This window comes from Tachyglossus aculeatus, chromosome 5 (genome assembly GCF_015852505.1).
Source record: "Tachyglossus aculeatus isolate mTacAcu1 chromosome 5, mTacAcu1.pri, whole genome shotgun sequence".
Lineage (NCBI taxonomy): Eukaryota > Metazoa > Chordata > Mammalia > Monotremata > Tachyglossidae > Tachyglossus > Tachyglossus aculeatus.
Genome location: NC_052070.1, coordinates 61677064 through 61697764, shown reverse-complemented (window position 1 = coordinate 61697764; position 20701 = coordinate 61677064). Strand labels below are relative to the sequence as shown.

The window sequence follows — 20701 nt, the reverse complement described above, 5'->3', positions numbered from 1 at the left end:
GTACAAACAGACTCATTCCTTCCCACAACGAGCTCACAGTCTCGAGGCCCGTGTGGGACAGGGACTTGTGTCCAATCTACTTCCGTCGAATCTATTTGAGAAATGAGTTCCTTCTCCCAGGGCCTCTCTTCCTCCAGGGTCACTCCACGAGCACCTTGTCACCCAGCCTGGGGATAACCCCATCCTGGAGTGTCAAGTATCTCAGTGCTCCCAAGCACGAGGCCCCACTGGGAAAAATAGGCGGGGCGCAGGGAAGCGGGGATTTGAACCACTAAACCCTGTCCTGAGGACGGGGTCTTTGGACCTCCGTCTTCCACCTTCCTCCTTATTGGAGATGTTTCTGCTTATTTCCAGCTGGGAGGGCCCCCCCCGGGGAACCAGCCCATAGAAGAGGCCCCTCGTCGGCCCCTCCTTCCTAGAGGGACTGAACAGCAAAATGAGGAAATGTCCCGGACCCCAGCAATCTGCCTCTCTTCCCTCCTCTTCTCCCAGCGATGGTGGGCCGGGCCACAGGCTGGGCTGGGAGGAGGATGAGGGCAATTGGAGAGAGAAAGGCCAGGGTAGGGCTGGGCTTCCCACTCAGGATTGTGTGCATTGGCCTGCTGGTCCCTTTCCAGGTAGTGTGGGGTGGAACAGCCGCCCCCTCCCCACAGTGACGTCACCCAGGAAGCGTCCAGCTGTCTGACCCGGAGACTCTGCCCGGTGACCTGGCTGCCGGAGCCTGCTGAGGGCAGGTTGTGAGGATCCGGAGGGGCGAGGGGTGAAGGAAATGAGGGGCACAGGGGGAAGGAGGAAGAGGGGCGGAGAGCCAGTGAGGGGGCCGGGGTGGGAGGTGGGGTGTTGTCTGCACCCCGGACTCCTGTGTCCCCCATCCCGGGGCTGACCCACAGTCGGTCCTCAGAGCTGCTCACACGAAGCCCGCCCGGGAGGGTTGGGGGCGGAGGGGGAGGAGGCCGTGGCCCTGGCCGCTGCCGCCGGGGAAAGGGCCGGAGCCGGGGCAGGCTAGCCGAGGGGGTGAGATTCCTGGGGTCGGTGCCGGCCAGGTCACCAGGCTGGACACCCGGGGAGGAGCAGGGCACAGCGGGGCAGTCCAGGAGCCGAGGCCAGATGGACGGGGTGGCGAGCCGAGTCTGCCCGCCGGGCTGCCGCGGGGGGCCGGGGGTCAGCGGGCGAGGGAGAGGGACGTTGTGCCAGGGCGGGAAGGGGGGTGGCCACGGGGAGACCGTCTCTCGGGCGGCGTGGGAGGGGCGGGGAGAAGAGCCGCTGGTCCAGCCAGGAGCTTCGGGGATCTTCACTTGCAATATTCTTTCCTGAATTCTGGAGTCAAAGAAAAGCAGGTTGGGGAGGTCATCGGTGCCAAGGACGCGGGGTGACCCCGCGATGAGAGGCGTGGGCGGACGACACCCCCTCGCCCCGGGTGTATCTGCACATTACACATTGCACATTGCACACTGAGAAGCAGCGTGGCTCATCGGAAAGAGCCCGGGCTTTGGAGTCAGAGGTCACGGGTTCAAATCCCGGCTCTGCCAATTATCAGCTGTGTGACTTTGGGCAACTCACGTAACTTCTCTGTGCCTCAGTAACCTCATCTGTAAAATGGGAATTAAGACTGTGAGCCCCCCGTGGGACAGCCTGATCACCTTGTAACCTCCCCAGCGCTTAGAACAGTGTTTTGCACATAGTAAGTGCCAAATAAATGCCATCATTATTATTATTATTATTATTATTATTATTACCCCGATCCCCCGGAGGGAGAGTGCTGCAAATTTTACCCAGTTCCACCCCCTAACCTTTGCCCTCGAGTGATGTCATATAGGATGTCAGCACACTGCAGAAGTCGGAGGGCCTCGGTGGGGCGGGGGGTGTCCGGGTGTCCGGCCCTGCCTCCCCCCACCCCACACTCCCCCGGCTGTACCTTTGTCCAAGTCGACGTTCTTGGCCGAGAAGTTCTTGGCTTGCTCAGCCTGCTCCTTGAGGATGTTGTTTTTGAAATCTGGGAGGGAGGGGCGGGGAGTAGGGTCAGAGACAGACAAAGTCCCCCCCCCCCCCCCCCCGGGGGACCAGTTAAGAGGGCTGAGCACCAAGACATCTTGAGTTCTCCGTCCCTTTTTCCTTAACGGTATTTTGTAAGCGCTGACTCTGTGCCAGCCACTGTTCTAAGCGCTGGGGAAGATAAGAAGTAATCGGGTGGGACTCAGTTCCGGTCCCACACGGGGCTCCCAGTCTTAATCCCCATTTTAACAAGTGAGGGAACTGAAGCACAGAAAAGTAAAATGGTTTGCCCGAGGTCCTTCGGACTCTCAGGCCTGTGCTCTCTCCACGAGGCCATGTGGCTTCTCTCTAGGCCATGCTGCTTCCCTCAAGTTGCGCTGTGCAACCTTGGGTAGGTGGACAAGCCTCTCTGAGCTCCAGTTTGTCATAATAACAATAATAATGATGGCATTTGTTAAGCACTTACTATGTGCCAAGCACTGTTCTAAGCGCTGGGGTGGATACAAGGTGATCAGGTTGTCCCACGTGGGGCTCACAGTCTTCATCCCCCATTTTACAGATGAGGTCACTGAGGCCCAGAGAAGTTGGGTGACTTGCCCAAGTCACACGGCTGACGAGCGGCGGAGCCGGAATTAGAACCCACGACCTCTGAGTCCCAAGCCCGGGCTCTTTCCACTGAGCCACGCTGCTTCTCTGACACGCTCCTCCACCCCACAAAGAAATGGGAAAAACCACGGCAGCCCCTCCCTCGCCCCCGGGAACACGGCTTCCCCTTGACCTGAGGCTTCCCACAGCCCCCCAGGGACCCCCTCCCCAACCTAGTTGGATGTCTTCACTCCGGCTCCGAGCCAGGTCCCCGGGGTCAACGGCATACTCCTTCAGATTCACATCTTGCCTGGAAACAGAACACCAAGGTCGGGGTTGGGGGGGGATATGGGTGGGGGCGGGACATCCCACCCCCGTCCCCCGGCGACCCCGTCGTGCTCTCAGTTACCCACCGGATACAGGGAGAGCTCGGGGAATCAAAACCCACGGACAGTCTGGGGCTTCGTGTCAGTCAGTCATCTCTCCGATTTCAAAGGGGTCAGGGGTTCGGGGGCATCGGCTAACGGAGTCAGTGGCCAGGGAAAGGTCAGGGGGCTAGGGCCGGAGGGTCACTCACCCCTCGGATTTCTTCAGGTTGTATTCGTGGCCTGGGAGGGAGGGGAGGACAGAGTTGGTCCGGCCAAACCCAACAGGACCCGTCTCCCTGCCCTGCTTCAGTCTCCCAAAAGGACTGGCCCAGTCCCCTCTGCCCACTCACCTCAGCCTCCCCCCTTTCCTGCCCCAGGGGACTGCTCCAGGGCCCTGCCCCAGGGGACTTTTAGACTGTGAGCCCACTGTTGGGTAGGGACTGTCTCTATATGTTGCCAACTTGTACTTCCCAAGCACTTAGTACAGTGCTCTGCACACAGTAAGCGCTCAATAAATACGCTTGATTGATTGACTGCCCCAGGGCCCTGCCCCAGGGCCCTGCCAGGCCAACGTGCCAGTTCATCAGTAGTGAGGGAGAGACAGAAGCGGGCAGGGCAGTGGGGGAAAAGGGGCACTGACCGGTCCTTTCCAAACCGGGACCTCCTCAGAACCGGCAAGTTTTTCCAAACGTCTATCCTGAATCCGTCCCGCTGCAATCCCAGCCCATCGTCACCCCTGACCTTCCTCAGTGGGAGGGTGGAGGACCGGCCGGGGTTCCCGGGGTGGGGGGGGGTGGGAGACCGGCCCGGCCGGGCTCACCCCTGCGGCGGTGCTGTCGGGTGGCCAGCAGCACGGCAATGAGGAGCAGCAGGAAGAGGAGCAGGGTGGCCAGCACGTAGCCCAGCTGCTGGAAGAACTGGGCTCGGCCCTCGGGCACGATCACGTTGATGACATTGTGGCCGTGTGTCTGGGTGGGGTCTGGGGAGGATAATAACGAGAATAGTAATAATAATAAATAATAATAATGGCATTTGTTAAGTGCTCACTATGTGCAAAGTGCTGTTCTAAGCGCTGGGGGATACAAGGTGATCACGTTGTCCCACGTGGGGCCCACAGTCTTCACCCCCATTTTACAGATGAGGTAACTGAGGCTCAGAGAAGGTAAGTGACTTGCCCAAGGTCACACAGCAGACATGTGGGGGAGTTGGGATTAGAACCCACGACTTCTGACTCCCAAGTCTGCTTACTATGTGCCAAGCACTGTTAATAAATGCCATTATTATTACTATAATTATCTAGATTTAATTGTACCTGATCACCTTGTAACCTCCCCAGCGCTTACAACAGGGTACATACATATTATACATGCATAATATTACATATTACTTGTACATATTTACTATTCTACTTATTTTGTTAATGATGTGCATCTAGAGAAGCAGCTTGGCCCAGGGAAAGAGCCCGGGCTTTGGAGTCAGAGGTCGTGGGTTCAAATCCCGGTTCCACCACTTATCAGCTGTGCAACTTTGCGCAAGTCATTTCACTTCACTGTGCCCCAGTGACCTCATCTGTAAAATGGGGATGAAGACTGTGAGCCCCCCATGGGACAACCTGATCACCTTGTAGCCTCCCCTAGCACATAGTAAGCGCTTAATAAAGGCCATTATTATTACTATTATTATCTAGATTTAATTGTACCTGATCACCTTGTAACCTCCCCAGAGCTTAGAACAGTGCTTTGCACATAGTAAGCGCTTAATAAATGCCATTATTTTATTATTATATGCGTTAGCATCCACGACCTCTGACTCACAAGCCCCCTTACTGTGTGCCAAGCGCCGTTCTAAGTGCGGGGCGGGGAGGATGGAAGGTAATCATCCCTTCCATGTCCTGCCGTCGACCCCCGGCCCACGTCCTCCTCCTGGCCTGGCATGCCCTCCCTCCACACATCCGCCAAACTAGCTCTCTTCCTCCCTTCAAAGCCCTACTGAGAGCTCACCTCCTCCAGGAGGCCTTCCCACACTGAGAGCCCTCCTTCCTATCCCCCCGCTTTACCTCCTGCCCCTCCCCACAGCACCTGTATATATGTATAGATGTTTGTACATATTTATTATCCTATTTATTTATTTATTTATTTATTTTATTTGTACATATTTATTCTATTTATTCTATTTTGTTAATATGTTTTGTTTTGTTGTCTGTCTCCCCCTTCTAGACTGTGAGTCCACTGTTGGGTAGGGACCGTCTCTAGATGTTGCCAACTTGGACTTCCCAAGTGCTTAGTCCAGTGCTCCGCACAAGGTAAGCGCTCAATAAATACGACTGAATGAATGAATGAATTTATTTATTTACTCTACTTGTACGTATTTACCATTCTATTTAGTTTATTTTGTTAATACGTTTTGTTCTGTTGTCTGTCTCCCTCTTCTAGACTGCAAACCTGCTGCTGGGTAGGGACGGTCTCTAGATGTTGCCAACTTGGACTTCCCAAGCGCTTAGTCCCAGTACTCTGCACACAGTAAGCGCTCAATCAATATGATTGAATGGATGAATTTATTTATTTATTCTACTTGTATGTATTTACCATTCTATTTAGTTTATTTTGTTAATACTTTTGTTCTGTTGTCCGTCTCCCCCTTCTAGACTGTGAACCCGCCGTTCGGTAGGGACCGTCTCTAGATGTTGCCAACTTGGACTTCCCAAGCGCTTAGTCCAGTGCTCCGCACAAGGTAAGCGCTCAATAAATACGACTGAATGAATGAATGAATTTATTTATTTACTCTACTTGTACGTATTTACCATTCTATTTAGTTTATTTTGTTAATACGTTTTGTTCTGTTGTCTGTCTCCCTCTTCTAGACTGCAAACCTGCTGCTGGGTAGGGACGGTCTCTAGATGTTGCCAACTTGGACTTCCCAAGCGCTTAGTCCCAGTACTCTGCACACAGTAAGCGCTCAATCAATATGATTGAATGGATGAATTTATTTATTTATTCTACTTGTACGTATTTAGCATTCTATTTAGTTTATTTTGTTAATACTTTTGTTCTGTTGTCCGTCTCCCCCTTCTAGACTGCGAACCCGCTGTTGGGTGGGGACCGTCTCTAGATGTTGCCAACTTGGACTTCCCAAGCGCTTAGTCCAGCGCTCCGCACACAGCGAGCGCTCAATCAATACGATTGAATTTATTTTATTTGGTTAATCTGCTTTGTTCTGTTGTCCGTCTCCCCCTTCTAGACTGCGAACCTGCCGCTGGGTAGGGACCGTCTCTAGATGTTGCCAACTTGGACTTCCCAAGCGCTTAGTCCCAGCGCTCCGCACACGGTAAGTGCTCAATCAATATGATTGAATTTGTTTTATTTGGTTAATCTGTTCTGTTGTCTGTCTGTCTCCCCCTTCTAGACTGCGAACCCGCCACTGGGTAGGGACCGTCTCTAGATGTTGCCAACTTGGACTTCCCAAGCGCTTGGTCCAGCGCTTTGCACACAGTAAGCGCTCAATCAATACGATTGATTGATTGATTGGTCAATCAATACGATTGAATTTATTTTATTTGGTTAATCTGCTTTGTTCTGTTGTCCGTCTCCCCCTTCTAGACTGCGAACCTGCCGCTGGGTAGGGACCGTCTCTAGATGTTGCCAACTTGGACTTCCCAAGCGCTTAGTCCCAGCGCTCCACACACGGTAAGTGCTCAATCAATATGATTGAATTTGTTTTATTTGGTTAATCTGTTCTGTTGTCTGTCTGTCTCCCCCTTCTAGACTGCGAACCCGCCACTGGGTAGGGACCGTCTCTAGATGTTGCCAACTTGGACTTCCCAAGCGCTTGGTCCAGCGCTTTGCACACAGTAAGCGCTCAATCAATACGATTGATTGATTGATTGGTCAATCAATACGATTGAATTTATTTTATTTGGTTAATCTGCTTTGTTCTGTTGTCCGTCTCCCCCTTCTAGACTGCGAACCTGCCGCTGGGTAGGGACCGTCTCTAGATGTTGCCAACTTGGACTTCCCAAGCGCTTAGTCCAGCGCTCCGCACACGGTAAGCGCTCAATCAATATGATTGAATTTGTTTTATTTGGTTAATCTGTTCTGTTGTCTGTCTGTCTCCCCCTTCTAGACTGCGAACCCGCCACTGGGTAGGGACCGTCTCTAGATGTTGCCAACCTGGACTTCCCAAGCGCTTGGTCCAGCGCTTTGCACACAGTAAGCGCTCAATCAATACGATTGATTGATTGATTGGTCAATCAATACGATTGAATTTATTTTATTTGGTTAATCTGCTTTGTTCTGTTGTCCGTCTCCCCCTTCTAGACTGCGAACCTGCCGCTGGGTAGGGACCGTCTCTAGATGTTGCCAACTTGGACTTCCCAAGCGCTTAGTCCCAGCGCTCCGCACACGGTAAGTGCTCAATCAATATGATTGAATGAATGAATTTATTTATTCTACTTGTACGTATTTACCATTCTATTTAGTTTATTTGGTTAATACATTTTGTTCTATTGTCCGTCTCCCCCTTCTAGACTGCGAACCCGCCGTTGGGCGGGGACCGTCTCTAGATGTTGCCAACTTGGACTTCCCAAGCGCTTAGTCCCAGCGCTCCACACACAGTAAGCGCTCAATCAATACGATTGAATTTATTTTATTTGGTTAATCTGTTTTGTTCTGTTGTCCGTCTCCCCCTTCTAGACCGCGAACCCGCCATTGGGTAGGGACCGTCTCTAGATGTTGCCAACTTGGACTTCCCAAGCGCTTAGTCTCAGTGCTCCGCACATACGATTGATTGATTGATTGGACTTCCCAAGCGCTTAGTCCAGCGCTCTGCACACAGTAAGCGCTCAATCAATATGATTGAGTTTATTTTATTTGGTTAATCTGTTTTGTTCTGTTGTCCGTCTCCCCCTTCTAGACTGCAAACCCGCCGCTGGGTAGGGACCGTCTCTAGATGTTGCCAACTTGAACTTCCCAAGCGCTTGGTCCAGCGCTTTGCACACAGTAAGCGCTCAATCAATACGATTGATTGATTGGTCAATCAATATGATTGAATTTATTTTATTTGGTTAATCTGTTTTGTTCTGTTGTCCGTCTCCCCCTTCTAGCCTGCGAACCCGCCGCTGGGTGGGGACCGTCTCTAGATGTTGCCAACTTGGACTTCCCAAGCGCTTAGTCCCAGTGCTCCGCACACGGTAAGCGCTCAATCAATATGACTGAATGAATGAATTTATTTATTCTACTTGTACGTATTTACCATTCTACTTAGTTTATTTGGTTAATACGTTTTGTTCTGTCGTCCGTCTCCCCCTTCTAGACTGCGAACCCGCCGTTGGGTAGGGACCGTCTCTATATGGTGCCAACTTGGACTTCCCCAGCGCTTGGTCCCAGCGCTCCGCACACAGTGAGCGCTCAATCAATACGACTGATTGATCGGACTTCATCATCATCATCATCAATCGTATTGATTGAGCACTTACTGTGTGCAGAGCACTGTACTAAGAGCTTGGGAAGTCCAAGTTGGCAACATCGAGAGACGGTCCCTACCCAACAGTGGGCTCACAGTCTAAAAGGGGGAGACAGAGAACAAAACCAAACGTACTAACAAAATAAAATCAATCAATCAATCAATCAATCAATCGTATTTATTGAGCGCTTACTATGTGCAGAGCACTGTACTAAGCGCTTGGGAAGCACAAACTGGCATCACATAGAGACAGTCCCTACCCAACAGTGGGCTCACAGTCTAAAAGGGGGAGACAGAGAACAGAACCAAACATACCAACAAAATAAAATAAGTGGGATAGAAATGTACAAGTAAAATAAATAAATAAATAGAGTAATAAATATGTACAACCATATATACATATATACAGGTGCTGTGGGGAAGGGAAGGAGGTAAGACGGGGGGATGGAGAGGGGGACGAGGGGGAGAGGAAGGAAGGGGCTCAGTGTGGGAAGGCCTCCTGGAGGAGGTGGGCTCTCAGTAGGGCCTTGAAGGGAGGAAGAGCGCTTAACTTCCCAATCAACAGGATCGAAGGGATGAACGGGGGGGGGGGGGGGGGTCCCGACCTTTGTCCGGGGCTCCGGCCTTCTCGGGGCGGTCGTCGGGGGCGGCGACGGCCACGCGGAAGAGGCGTCGCTCGTGCAGGCCGCAGTAGTGGTGGTGCAGGTGGCAGGAGTAGAGGCCCCGGTCCTGGGGCCCGAGGCCCCGGATGGTGAGCGAGAAGTCCCCCCGGGCGAAGGCGTCGGGGGCCAGGGCCAGGCGGCGCCGCAGCGGGCCCGGACCGTAGAACCGCCGCTCGCCGGACGCGTACAGGTCCAGCAGCCGGTCGGCGCGGTGGTGCGGGACGCCGGGCGGCTGCCGGTCCCAGTGCGCCACCTGCTGGGCCTCCTCGGAAGAGCGCTCCGTCCACACGGGGGCGCCGTTGAGGCAGGGCAGCAGCGCCGCGCGGCCCCGGCCCGCCACCACCACCTCGCGCTCCCCGTCCCAGTAGGCCCCGGACTCCCGCGCTGAACGACCGACACCGGACACCGACGGGCGGACGGACGGGCGGGCGGGCGACACCGGGGCCACCGACGGGAGGAGGAGGACGAGGAGGAGGAGGGAGGAAGAAGAAGAAGAAGAAGAGGAGGAGGAGGAGGAGGAGTGTGAGCCCCCACTGTTGGGCTGGGACCGTCTCTCGACGTTGCCAATTTGGCCTTCCCAAGCGCCTAGTCCAGCGCTCCGCACACGGTAAGCGCTCAGTAAATACGATTGATGATGACCGGTGATGAGGAGGGCGGTCAGCGCAATCAATCAATCAATCATCAATCGTATTTATTGAGCGCTTACCGTGTGCGGACCACTGGACTAAGCGCTTGGGAAGGACCAGCTGGCGACGTAGAGAGACGGTCCCCACCCGACAGTGGGCTCGCAGGCTAGCGCAGGCGGGGCGCACAGCTACAGTGGGGGACACACACACACCCTCACACACACCCTCACACACACACACAGACACAGACAGACAGACACACACACACACACACACACACACACGCGCAGCCTGGCCCAGGGGAAAGAGCCCGGCCTTTCATTCTTTCATTCATTCAATCGTATTCATTCATTCAATCGTACTTATTGAAAGTTTGCTGCGTGCAGAGCGCCGGACTAAGCGCTTGGGAAGGACAAGTTGGCAACAGGGACGGGCGGACGGACGGGCACGTCGTCGTCACACACACACCCCCTCTCACACACACACACGGCAGCCTGGCCCAGGGGAAAGAGCCCGGCCTTTCATTCTTTCATTCAATCGTATTGATTCATTCATCCAATCGTACTTATTGAGCGTTTGCTGTGTGCAGAGCACTGGACTAAGCGCTTGGGAAGGACAAGTTGGCAACAGATAGTCTAGAAGGGGGAGGGACAGGAGGACGGGCACACAACACCCTCACATACACGGCAGCCTGGCCCAGGGGAAAGAGCCCGGGCTTTCATTCATTCATTCATTCATTCATTCATTCATTCATTCATTCATTCACTCGTATTGATTCATTCATTCATCTAATCGTACTTATTGAGCGTTTGCTGCGTGCAGAGCGCTGGACTAAGCGCTTGGGAAGGACAAGTTGGCAACATCGAGAGACGGTCCCTGCCTAACAGCGGGCTCACAGTCTAGAAGGGGGAGACAGGCAACGAAACAAAACGTATTATTCAAATAAAATAAATAGAATGGTAAATATGTACAAGAAAAATAAGTAGAGTAATAGATCCGTGCAAGCATCTATACATATATACGGGTGCTGTGGGGAGGGGAAGGAGGTAAGGCGGGGGGATGAGGAGGGGGAGAGGAAGGAGGGGGCTCAGTCTGGGAAGGCCTCCTGGAGGAGGTGAGCTCTCGATAGGGCGGGGGGCATCCACCCCAGGGGGCACAGCTACAGAGGGACGGGCACGTCGGACAGCGCCGTGGGAGCTAATGGCCTCTGCAATCACACACACACACACACACACCACACACCACACACCACACACACACCCCCAGCATGGCCCAGTGGAATGAGCCAAGGCTTGGGAGTCAGAGGTCATGGGTTCAAATCCCATTTGTATTGACAGACATCAATACAAATAAATACAACTACATATAAATATATACATAAGCTGGAAGACTTGGGGCAAGTCACTTCACTTCTCTGGGCCTCAGTTCCCTCATCTGGAAAAATGGGGATTAAGACTGTGAGCCCCACGGGGGACAACCTGATCACTTTGTAACCTCCCCAGCGCTTAGAACACTTAATAAATGCCATTATTATTATCCAGCACTTAGAACAGTGGTTTGCACATAGTAAGCGCTTAATAAATGCCATTATTACACACACACACACACACACACACACACACACACACACACAGCAGCGTGGCTCAGTGGAAAGAGCCCGGGCTTGGGAGTCAGAGGTCATGGGTTCTAATCCCAGCTCCGCCACTTGTCAGCTGGGTGACTTGGGGCAAGTCACTTCACTTCTCTGGGCCTCAGTTCCCTCATCTGGAAAAATGGGGATTAAGGCTGTGAGCCCCCTGTGGGACAACCCCGAGAGCTTAGAACAGTGCTTGGCACATAGTAAGTGCTTAACAAATACCATCGTCATTCTCTGGGCCTCAGTGACCTCATCTGTAAAATGGGGATGAAGACTGTGAGCCCCACATGGGACAACCTGATCACTTCGTAACCTCCCCAGCACTTAGAACACTTAATAAATGCCATTTTTATTATCCAGCGCTTAGAACAGTGCTTTGCACATAGTAAACGCTTAATAAGTGCCATTATTATTATTATTACACACACACAAACACACACAATCACATGGGTTCAAATCCCGGCTCCGCCACCTGTCAGCTGGATGACTTTGGGTAAAGTCACTTCTTTCATTCAGCGTGGCTCAGTGGAAAGAGCCTGGGCTTTGGAGTCAGAGGTCATGGGTTCAAATACCGGCTCCGCCAATTCACTCATTCATTCATTCAATTGTATTTATTGAGCGCTGACTGTGTGCTGAGCACTGTACTAAGCGCTTGGGAAGTACAAATTGGCAACATATAGAGACGGTCCCTACCCACCTGCCAGCTATGTGACTTTGGGCAAGTCACTGGGGGTGAAGACTGGGAGCCCCACCGTGGGACAACCTGATCACCTTGTAACCTCCCCAGCGCTTAGTACAGTACTCTGCACACAGTCAGCGCTTAATAAATGCCATCAGTATTATTATTTATTCATTCATTCAATCGTATTGATTGAGCGCTTACTGTGTGCAAAGCACTGGATTAAGCACTTGGGAAGTACAAGTCAGCAACAGATTGAGGCAGTCCCTACCCAACAACGGGCTCACAGTCTAGGAGGGGGAGACAGACAACAAAACAAACACTTGTCTGGACCTCAGTTCCCTCATCTGGAAAATGGGGATGAAGATTGGGATCCCCAAGGGGGACAGCCTGATCACCTTGTATACCCCCACAATGCTTAGAACAGTGCTTGACCCATAGTAAGCACTTAACAAATACCATTTATTATTATTATTATTAATAATAATAATAATAATCCTGGCTCCGCCACTTTTATCGGCTGTGTGACTTCGGGCAAGTCACTTCACTTCTCTGGGCCTTAGTTCCCTCATCTGGAAAATGGAGATGAAGACTGTGAGCCCCCCGTGGGACAACCTGATTGCCCTGTATCTATCCCAGTGCTTAGAACAGTGCTTGCCACAGAGTAAACGCTTAACAAATGCCATTATTATTATTATTATTATTATTAATCCCGGCTCCGCCACTTATCGGCTGCGTGACTTTGGGCAAGTCAGTTTACTTCTCTGGGCCTCAGTTCCCTCATCTGTGAAATGGGGATGAAGACTGTGAGCCCCACGTGGGACAACCTGATCACCTTGTAACCTCCCCAGCGCTTAGAACAGTGCTTTGCACATAGTAAATGCTTAACAAATACCATTATTATTATTATTATTATTACCCCCAGTCAGCTCCACAGCCCCACGCACGCACACAACCCCCCAACATACACACAGACACACTCACACCCCAATCACACAACCACACACCCCCAGCAGCTCCACAGCCCCACGCACGCACACAACCCCCCAACATACACACAGACACACTCACACCCCAATCACACAACCACACACCCCCAGCAGCTCCACAGCCCTACGCGCACCCAGACACACACACTCCAATCGCACAACCACACACCCCCAGACAGCCCCTCGCACACACACACACACACACACACACACACACACTCCAATCACACAACTGCACATTCCCTAGTCAGCTTCACAGATACACACACACACGCTCACATCCCAATCACACACCCCCTGGTCAGCTCCTCAGCTCCACGCACACACAAACACACACATACACTCACACCTCAAAAACACAACTGCACCCCCCCAGTCAGCTCTACAGCCCCACGACACACACACACTCACACCTCAATCACACAACCAGACCCCCCAGTCAGCCCCACAGGCCCACGCACAGACACAACTCAAATCCCCGGGGTCACACAGCCTCTCAAACATTCAATCATTCATTCATTCATTCAATCAATTGTATTTATTAAGCACTTGCTATGTGCACAGCACTGTACTAAGTGATTGGGAAAGTACAATAAAATAATAAAGAGTGACATTCCCTGCCCATAAGGACCTCACAGTCAAGAGCGGGGGAGACAGACATCACTACAAATAAATAAAACTACATATAAATGTCTACCTAAGTGCCGTGACAAAGTCCGTTCTGCCCCACCCTCCACCCCCGCACGTACACACAATCACACAGGGCCATACAGTCACACAATCACAGGCACAAAGTGACAGAGTCACCCAGCTCCCCCACAGTCACGCCGTGCCATAGAGTCGCACAATCACACAGCTACGCACAATCACCCAGTGCCATACCGTCACAGAGCCCCAGCAAACACAACCACATGGTCACACAATAACACGGCCACACACACGCAAACCCGGTGTCCTACCCGCCCAGCCACCCACATCCACGTCTTCGCGGTGTCACGCACACCCTCACCCCGCCAGCGCCCCGCACGCAGTCAGCGTTGTAGGCATAAGCCACACGCAGCCAGAAACGATCGTACAGTCATACGGTCAAAGAGCCACGCATACCCTCGCAGTGTCACGCACCACCTCACCCCAGCAGCCACACATACACCCACAGTCGTACAATGGCAAAAACGAACACACACACACACACACAGTCCCACGCTCCTCATCTTGGGTCTTGCGGCCTGCTGCATCGGGGCCGGGCTTCCCTCCAGCTGGCCCTGGTGGTGACCCCCCGAGCCCCCACTGCCCCTCCTCCCTGGACCCCAGCCCCCGGTGACCCCAACCCACCCTGGGACCCCCCAACCCCCCATGGGACCCCTCCCCACCGCCCTCCCCGTCCTTCCCGGCTGTCCCGGCCCAAAGGCCGCGGAATCTCTCCAGGAAATGCCCGGCCGCCCACAGCCCCAGCCCGGCCCCTCGTCCCGCCCCCTCCAGCCCGGGCAGCTGAGCGCCGGCCATTCCGAGGCCCGTCCCGCCACCGGTCACTCAGCCTGGCACAGGGGCCACCGGTCACTCACGGTCATCGGTGACCTCCAGCCGGATCTTCACGGTCACGTAGAGGTGGCAGTAGTGGTGATGGAGGTTGCAGGAGTAGACGCCCTGGTCCCTCTTGTCCACGTCTGTCCAGAGAGAAGGCGGGGAGGGGGCCTGAGTGGCGGGGCCCAGGGCCAGGGGGTGGGAGGTAGCGGTGGGCAGACTGGGGTGGGGGAGATGCCGAAGAACAGGGGTGGGGGGACGGGGGGACAGGGAGAAATGGGGGTCTGAGGGCCTGAGATAGGGGATGACTGCCAGGGCAGGGCAGGCAGGGGTGGGGGGGGGTGACAGGGGTGGGGTCCCACAGGGATAAGGGCAGGGAGGGGTTGGGTGAAGGGTGATGGGACGAGGGGCGGGGGAGGGGTGATTGGGGTGGGGGCACAGAAGGGGGGTGTGAGGATGACGGGGGGGTGGGGGTCTTCAGGGGTGAGGGGGTGGCGGAGGGATGATTTGGGGTGGGAGCACGGGGTTGTGTGAGGATGACAGGGAATGGGGCGGGGGTTTTCTGTGGTGAGGGGGGAGGGGGAGGGGTGATTTGGGGTGGGGGCACGGAGGGAGGTGTGAGGATGACAGGGGTGGGGCAGAGAGGGGGTGGGTGGGGGTTGTAAGGGGGAGGGGGAGGGGAAGGGGGATTTGGGGTGGGGGCACGGAGCGGGGTGGGGATGATGGAGTGGGAGTCATCAGGAGAAGAGAAGCAGCGTGGCTCAGTGGAAAGAGCCCGGGCTTTGGGGTCAGAGGTCATGGGTTCAAGTCCCCACTTGTCAGCTGTGTGACTTTGGGCAAGTCACTTCACTTCTCTGGGCCTCAGTTACCTCATTTGTAAAATGGGGTTAAGACTGTGAGCCCCACGTGGGGCAACCTGATCACCCTGTCACCTCCCCAGCGCTTAGAACAGCGCTTTGCACATAGTAAGCGCTTAATAAATGCCATCATTATTATTATCAGGGGGGGGAGGGGGAGGGGTGATTTGGGGTGGGGGTGTGGAGGGGGGATGTGAGGATGACAGGGGGAGGGGTCTTCAGTGGTGAGGATGGAGGGGTGATGGGGGGGGCGCAGTGGGGGGGGGGAGAGGACCCCAGAGGGCCGGGGGTGGGGTCGGTCCGTACCCTGGATGAGCAGGGAGAAGTTTCCTTCTTCGAAGGCCGTGGGGCTGAGTCGGATGCGGCCGTTGTTGAAATCCTGGTAGATGCGCAGGTCCCCGGCCGAATACAGGTCGCAGAGGCGCTCGGTGTGGGGCCGGGGCCGGGGCCGGGCCCGGGCCCGGGGGTCGGAGTCGGGGCCGGGGCTGGGCTCGGGGTCGCCCTCCAGATCCCAGTGCAGCACGCGCTGCCGGTCCTGCAGCCGGTCCTGCGTCCACACCATGCGGACGCTGTGGCAGGGCAGCACGGCCTGGGCCCCCACCAGGCCGGACACGTTGGACTCGGACACCACGATGCTGTCCAAGCTGCCGGGGTCGCTCCACGCTGCGGGGAGGTTGGGGAGGAGGGGAGGAGGGTCTCCGGGGGCCCGCCGGGCCGGACAGCATCCACCCTACCTTGGGGTGAGTCCGGCCCTACCTTGAGCTCGGAACAGTGCTCGCCTAGAAAGCGCTTATTCAAAGCCCTGTACTAAGCACTTGGGAGAGTACAGTATAACAATAAACACGCAGTACCTGTCCATAACAAGCTCACAGTCTTAGCTAATAATGATAATGATAATAATAATGGCATTTATTCAGCGCTATGTGCAAAGCACTATTCTACGCGCTGGGGAGGTTACAGGGCGATCAGGTTGTCCCCCGGGGGGCTCCCAGTCTTCACCCCCATTTTACAGATGAGATAACTGAGGCACAGAGAAGTGAAGTGACTGGCCCAAAGTCACACGGCTGACAAGTGGTGGAGCCGGGATTTGAACCCATGGCCCGGGCTCTTGCATAATTGTTAAGCGGCGTGGCTCAGTGGAAAGAGCCCGGGCTTGGGAGTCAGAGGTCATGGGTTCTAATCCCGGTTCCACCACTTTTCAGCCGCGTGGTTTTGGGCAAGTCACTTCACTTCTCTGGGCCTCAGTTCTCCCATCCGTAAAATGGGGATGGAGACTGTGAGCCCCACGCAGGACCACCTGATTATCTTGTATCTACCCCGGCGCTTAGAACAGGGCTTGGCACATAGTAAGCGCTTAACAAATACCATCATTATTAATGATTGTTGTTGTTGTTGTTGTTGTTGTTGTGCCTCAGTTCCCACCACCCAGACAGGGGCGCTTTTTTTCTGGGGGCCCCGACTAACTTCGTTCCTTCCCCCAGCCCTTGATGGCATGGGTGGGGCGCGTCACTCACCTGAGAACATTAGGACCCCGGACCCTGGAAAGGAGAGAGGAAGAAGGTTGCCTGAGGTTACGGGTGGGGTTACGTGGATTCTGGGGGCTCCCCCGAGGTCACGGGAATTACAGGAGGCCAAAGTGGGGGGTGGGTGTTTAACCTGCGGCCATTTTCCCCTGGGTGCCAGCCCCAGGGAAGTGGGGTCTCCCCACGGTTCCCCCACCCCTGTCATCATCATCATCATCATCAATCGTATTTATTGAGCGCTTACTGTGTGCAGAGCACTGTACTAAACGCTTGGGAAGTACAAATTGGCAACATCTAGAGACAGTCCCTACCCAACAGTGGGCTCACAGTCTAAAAGGGGGAGACAGAGAACAAAACTAAACATACTAACAAAATAAAATATATAGAATAAATACGTACAAGTAAAATAAATAAATAAATAGAGATAAATATGTACAAACATATATACATATATACAGGTGCTGTGGGGAAGGGAAGGAGGTAAAATGGGGGGGATGGAGAGGGGGACGAGGGGGAGAGGAAGGAAGGGGCTCAGTCTGTCAGACCCGCACCCCCTGTCTTGCTCTTCCCAGGCCTCCAGGCAAGGCCGGTGAGTTTCCTTTCAGAGGGCGAGGGCCCAAAATGATGTCCCTCCGGCCCGTGATCACATATTGGCTTAGTGGATAGAGCACAGGCCTGGGAGACAGAAGGACCTGGGTTCTAATCCCAGCTCCACCACGTGTCTGCTGTGTGGCCTTGGGCAGGTCACTTCACTTCTCTGTGCCTCAGTTACCTCGACTGTAAAATGGGGAAAAGAGTGTGAGCCCCACGTGGGATAGGGACTGTGTCCCACCTGATTAACTTGTAGCGCTCAGAACATTACTTGGCACATAGTAAGCGCTTAACAAGAACCATACGTAATAAGAACACGGGTTCTAGTCCCACCTCTGCCACTGGTCAGCTGTGTGACTTTGGGCAAGTCACTTAACTTCTCTGGTCCCCAGTTCCCTCATCTGTAAAATGGGGATGAAGACTGTGAGCCTCAAGCAGGACAACCTGATGACCTGGTTTCTACCCCAGCGCTTAGCACAGTGCCTGGCACATAGTAAGCGCTTCACAAATACCATCATTATTATTATTATAAAAATAATAATCAGTCCCCGCTTCTCCAAGATTGTTCAGCTGGGCAGTCCCACTTCCTTTGGGGTGGGCAAACCCCCGGGGACAAGGGGATAGACATGATGACCTCTGGGCAAGCTGGCCTTGTGAGGCCCGAGTCCAGGAGGCCGAGGGGAGGCCGGAGAGGGAGCGCCCTCGGGCAAATCAGTTAACGGATTGCTGCCTCAGTCTCCCCATAATAATAATTTAATTGATAAAATAATGATGGCATTTATTAAGCGCTTACTATGCGCAAGGCACTGTTCTAAGCGCTGGGGAGGTTACAAGGTGATCAAGCTGTCCCACGGGGGGCTCATAGTCTTAATCCCCATTTTCCAGATGAGGGAACTGAGGCCCAGAGAAGTTAAGTGACTTGCCCAAAGTCACAAAGCTGTCGACAATTGGCAGGGTCAGGATTTGAACCCATGACCTCTGACTCCAGAGCCCGTGCTCTTTCCACTAAGCCACGCTGCTCCTCTATGATAATAATGATGGCATTTATTAAGCGCTGTTCTAAGCGCTAGGCAGGTTACAAGGCGATCAGGTTGTCCCACAGTGGGGGGGGGTGGGGGCTCACAGTCAATCCCCATTTTCCAGATGAGGTAACTGAGGCCCAGAGAAGTGAAGTGACTTGCCCAAAGTCGCACAGCTGACAACAGGCGGAGCCGGGATTTGAACCCATGACCACTGACTCCAAAGCCCGTGGGGGGAGGCTCATCCGTGCCCCAGGGGGTGGCGAGGGCCCGACCCGAGATGCCCAGAGCCGGGTTGGGAAACTCCGGTTCCAAACTCGGTCTGAAGGCTGTGTTTGCTTTTTTCGTGGGCCTGAGCCCCGGGAGGCGTTTTGGGGGGACGGGGAGGGGCCGGGTGGTGGGGATGGGGGTCCCGCTCTGCCCGCTGGCTGGGCCACGCCCGGACCCGCGGACCCCCTCGCCCTTCCCTCCGTCGATTTAGCCTGAAATTAGACTTTGGGGGGACACGCCCACAAACCCGCAGAAACCGAATTCCCAAGAGGGAGGAGGAGGAGGAGGAGGAGGAGGAGGAGGAGGAGGAGGAAGGGGTTGACGGGAGCAGCGCCTCCCCCGCTCGGTCCGACCCGGGGCTAGGACTGGTCTGGACTGCCCCTCACCCCCAGATGCCATCTCTATCCACCCCGGAGGGCGGGGGTCAATCCCAGATTCAGTCCTTCAATCGTATTTATTGAGCGCCTACTGTGTGCAGAGCACTGTACTAAGCGCTTGGGAGGCCCAAGTCGGCAACAGATAGAGACGGGCCCTACCCACCAACGGGCCCCCACTCCTCCCAGGATTCTCCCAGGACTTCCCTTTCACTCCCTCCTGTGTCCCCTGCCCGCCCGGGATTTTCCCCTGGGATTCAGGTTCTCGAGTCCAGGGCCGGGCGGGGGGCGAGGGAGAGGAGGGACTGTGATGGACGGGGCCGGGAGGGAGGGGGAAGGGGGAGTCCGCAGAAATATGCGCCGAGTCGGCAAATCAAACGTTTCCCGAGGCGGCCCGGTAGCCCGAAGAATCTGCCCCGATCGTTTCATAATCATAATAATGATGATGATGGTATTTGTTAAGCTCTTACTGTGTGCCAATCAATCAATCAATCGTATTTGTTAAGCGCTTACTGTGTGCAGAGCACTGGACTAAGCGCTTGGGAAGTCCAAGTTGGCAACATCTAGAGACGGTCCCTACCCAACAGCGGGCTCACAGTCTAGAAGGGGGAGACAGACAACAAAACCAAATATACTAACAAAATAAAATAAATAGAATATTTATCAACAGTGTCAACAGTGTAAGCGCTGGGGCGGATACACGCAAACTGAGTTGGATACAGTCCCTGTCCCATGTGGGGCTCACAGTTTCCATCCCCACTGAGGTCACTGAGGCCCGGAGAAGTGATGTGACTTGCCCAAGGTCTCACCGCAGACCTTTGTAAACACAGGGTGGGGAGACCCTTGCGGGACCCCTCCCCCAACAGCGAGCCGGGGGTCCCGGGGGGCTCTCGGAGGAGAGGGCAGGCTGGGCCGCCCCCCGCCCTCCTGCCAGTCCTGCCCTCCCCTTGCCACCTGACCCGAGGGCGACGGAGCCAGCGTCCTGCAGCCCCCTGCCCCTCGGCCCGGGGGTCAGCAGAGGACGGTGGGGAGGGAACGGGGGGGTGGGGGGAGAGGAGGAAGGCAGAGGGGCTGAGATGAGGGACAGGGTCCCCGCTCAGAGCTGCAGCTGAGATTTTAGGGTCAACTCGTTCAGTCCCCAGCCTCCGAGCGAATGTCCCCTCCACCCTAGCGGCTGAGCAGTTCTCGCCATCTACCCCAGAAAATCCCGGAGCCCCCAAACACCCTTCCCATCACTATCCTATCCCCAGCCTCCCGCCCCTGGTCCTTTCTGGGGGGGAGAGGGACGCAACCCTTCTCGGATGGGTCTTCCCCCCTTTCCCCCGACTGCATCCTCTCCCCTACCCGTCTAGGTCCCCTCTTCCCCGGCTGGACCTCCCCGCCCTCTCCCAGGCCCGGGGTCCGGCCGGGTCTTACTTTGAAGAAACAGAAGTTGGAAGAGGAGAAGTTTTCCCTTCAGCTCCATGGCTGCAGCTGCGGCCGCCCAGTTGTGGCTTTCTCTCCCCCCTCTCTCCTTCTGGAAAAACAAGGAGCCGGGAGTCTCCGTTTCCCT

At 54.7% G+C, this 20701-nt stretch overlaps 1 protein-coding gene across 1 annotated transcript; it reads right to left on the bottom strand.

Moving 5' to 3' along the window:
• On the bottom strand, positions 1 to 20701 carry MXRA8 (matrix remodeling associated 8). Its single transcript, XM_038747133.1, has 10 exons — positions 20566 to 20701; positions 16887 to 16910; positions 15679 to 16035; positions 14557 to 14658; positions 9008 to 9448; positions 3766 to 3924; positions 3155 to 3185; positions 2811 to 2887; positions 1916 to 1993; positions 1 to 1317 (listed from the first exon to the last, which is right to left on the bottom strand). The coding sequence occupies exons 1-10, from the start codon at positions 20612 to 20614 to the stop codon at positions 1292 to 1294; spliced, it is 1344 nt and encodes a 447-aa protein (XP_038603061.1). The 5' UTR covers positions 20615 to 20701; the 3' UTR covers positions 1 to 1291.

Bases quoted from the DNA above. Each gene is read 5' to 3' on its own strand.
- MXRA8 (XM_038747133.1), bottom strand. From the start codon at position 20,614: ATGGAGCTGAAGGGAAAACTTCTCCTCTTCCAACTTCTGTTTCTTCAA. The intron at 16,911-20,565 runs GTAAGACCCGGC...TCTCCTTTCCAG, and splicing joins CCAACTTCTGTTTCTTCAAA to GGTCCGGGGTCCTAATGTTC. The intron at 3,925-9,007 runs GTCGGGACCCCC...TATCCTCCCCAG, and splicing joins GGCCGGAGCCCCGGACAAAG to ACCCCACCCAGACACACGGC.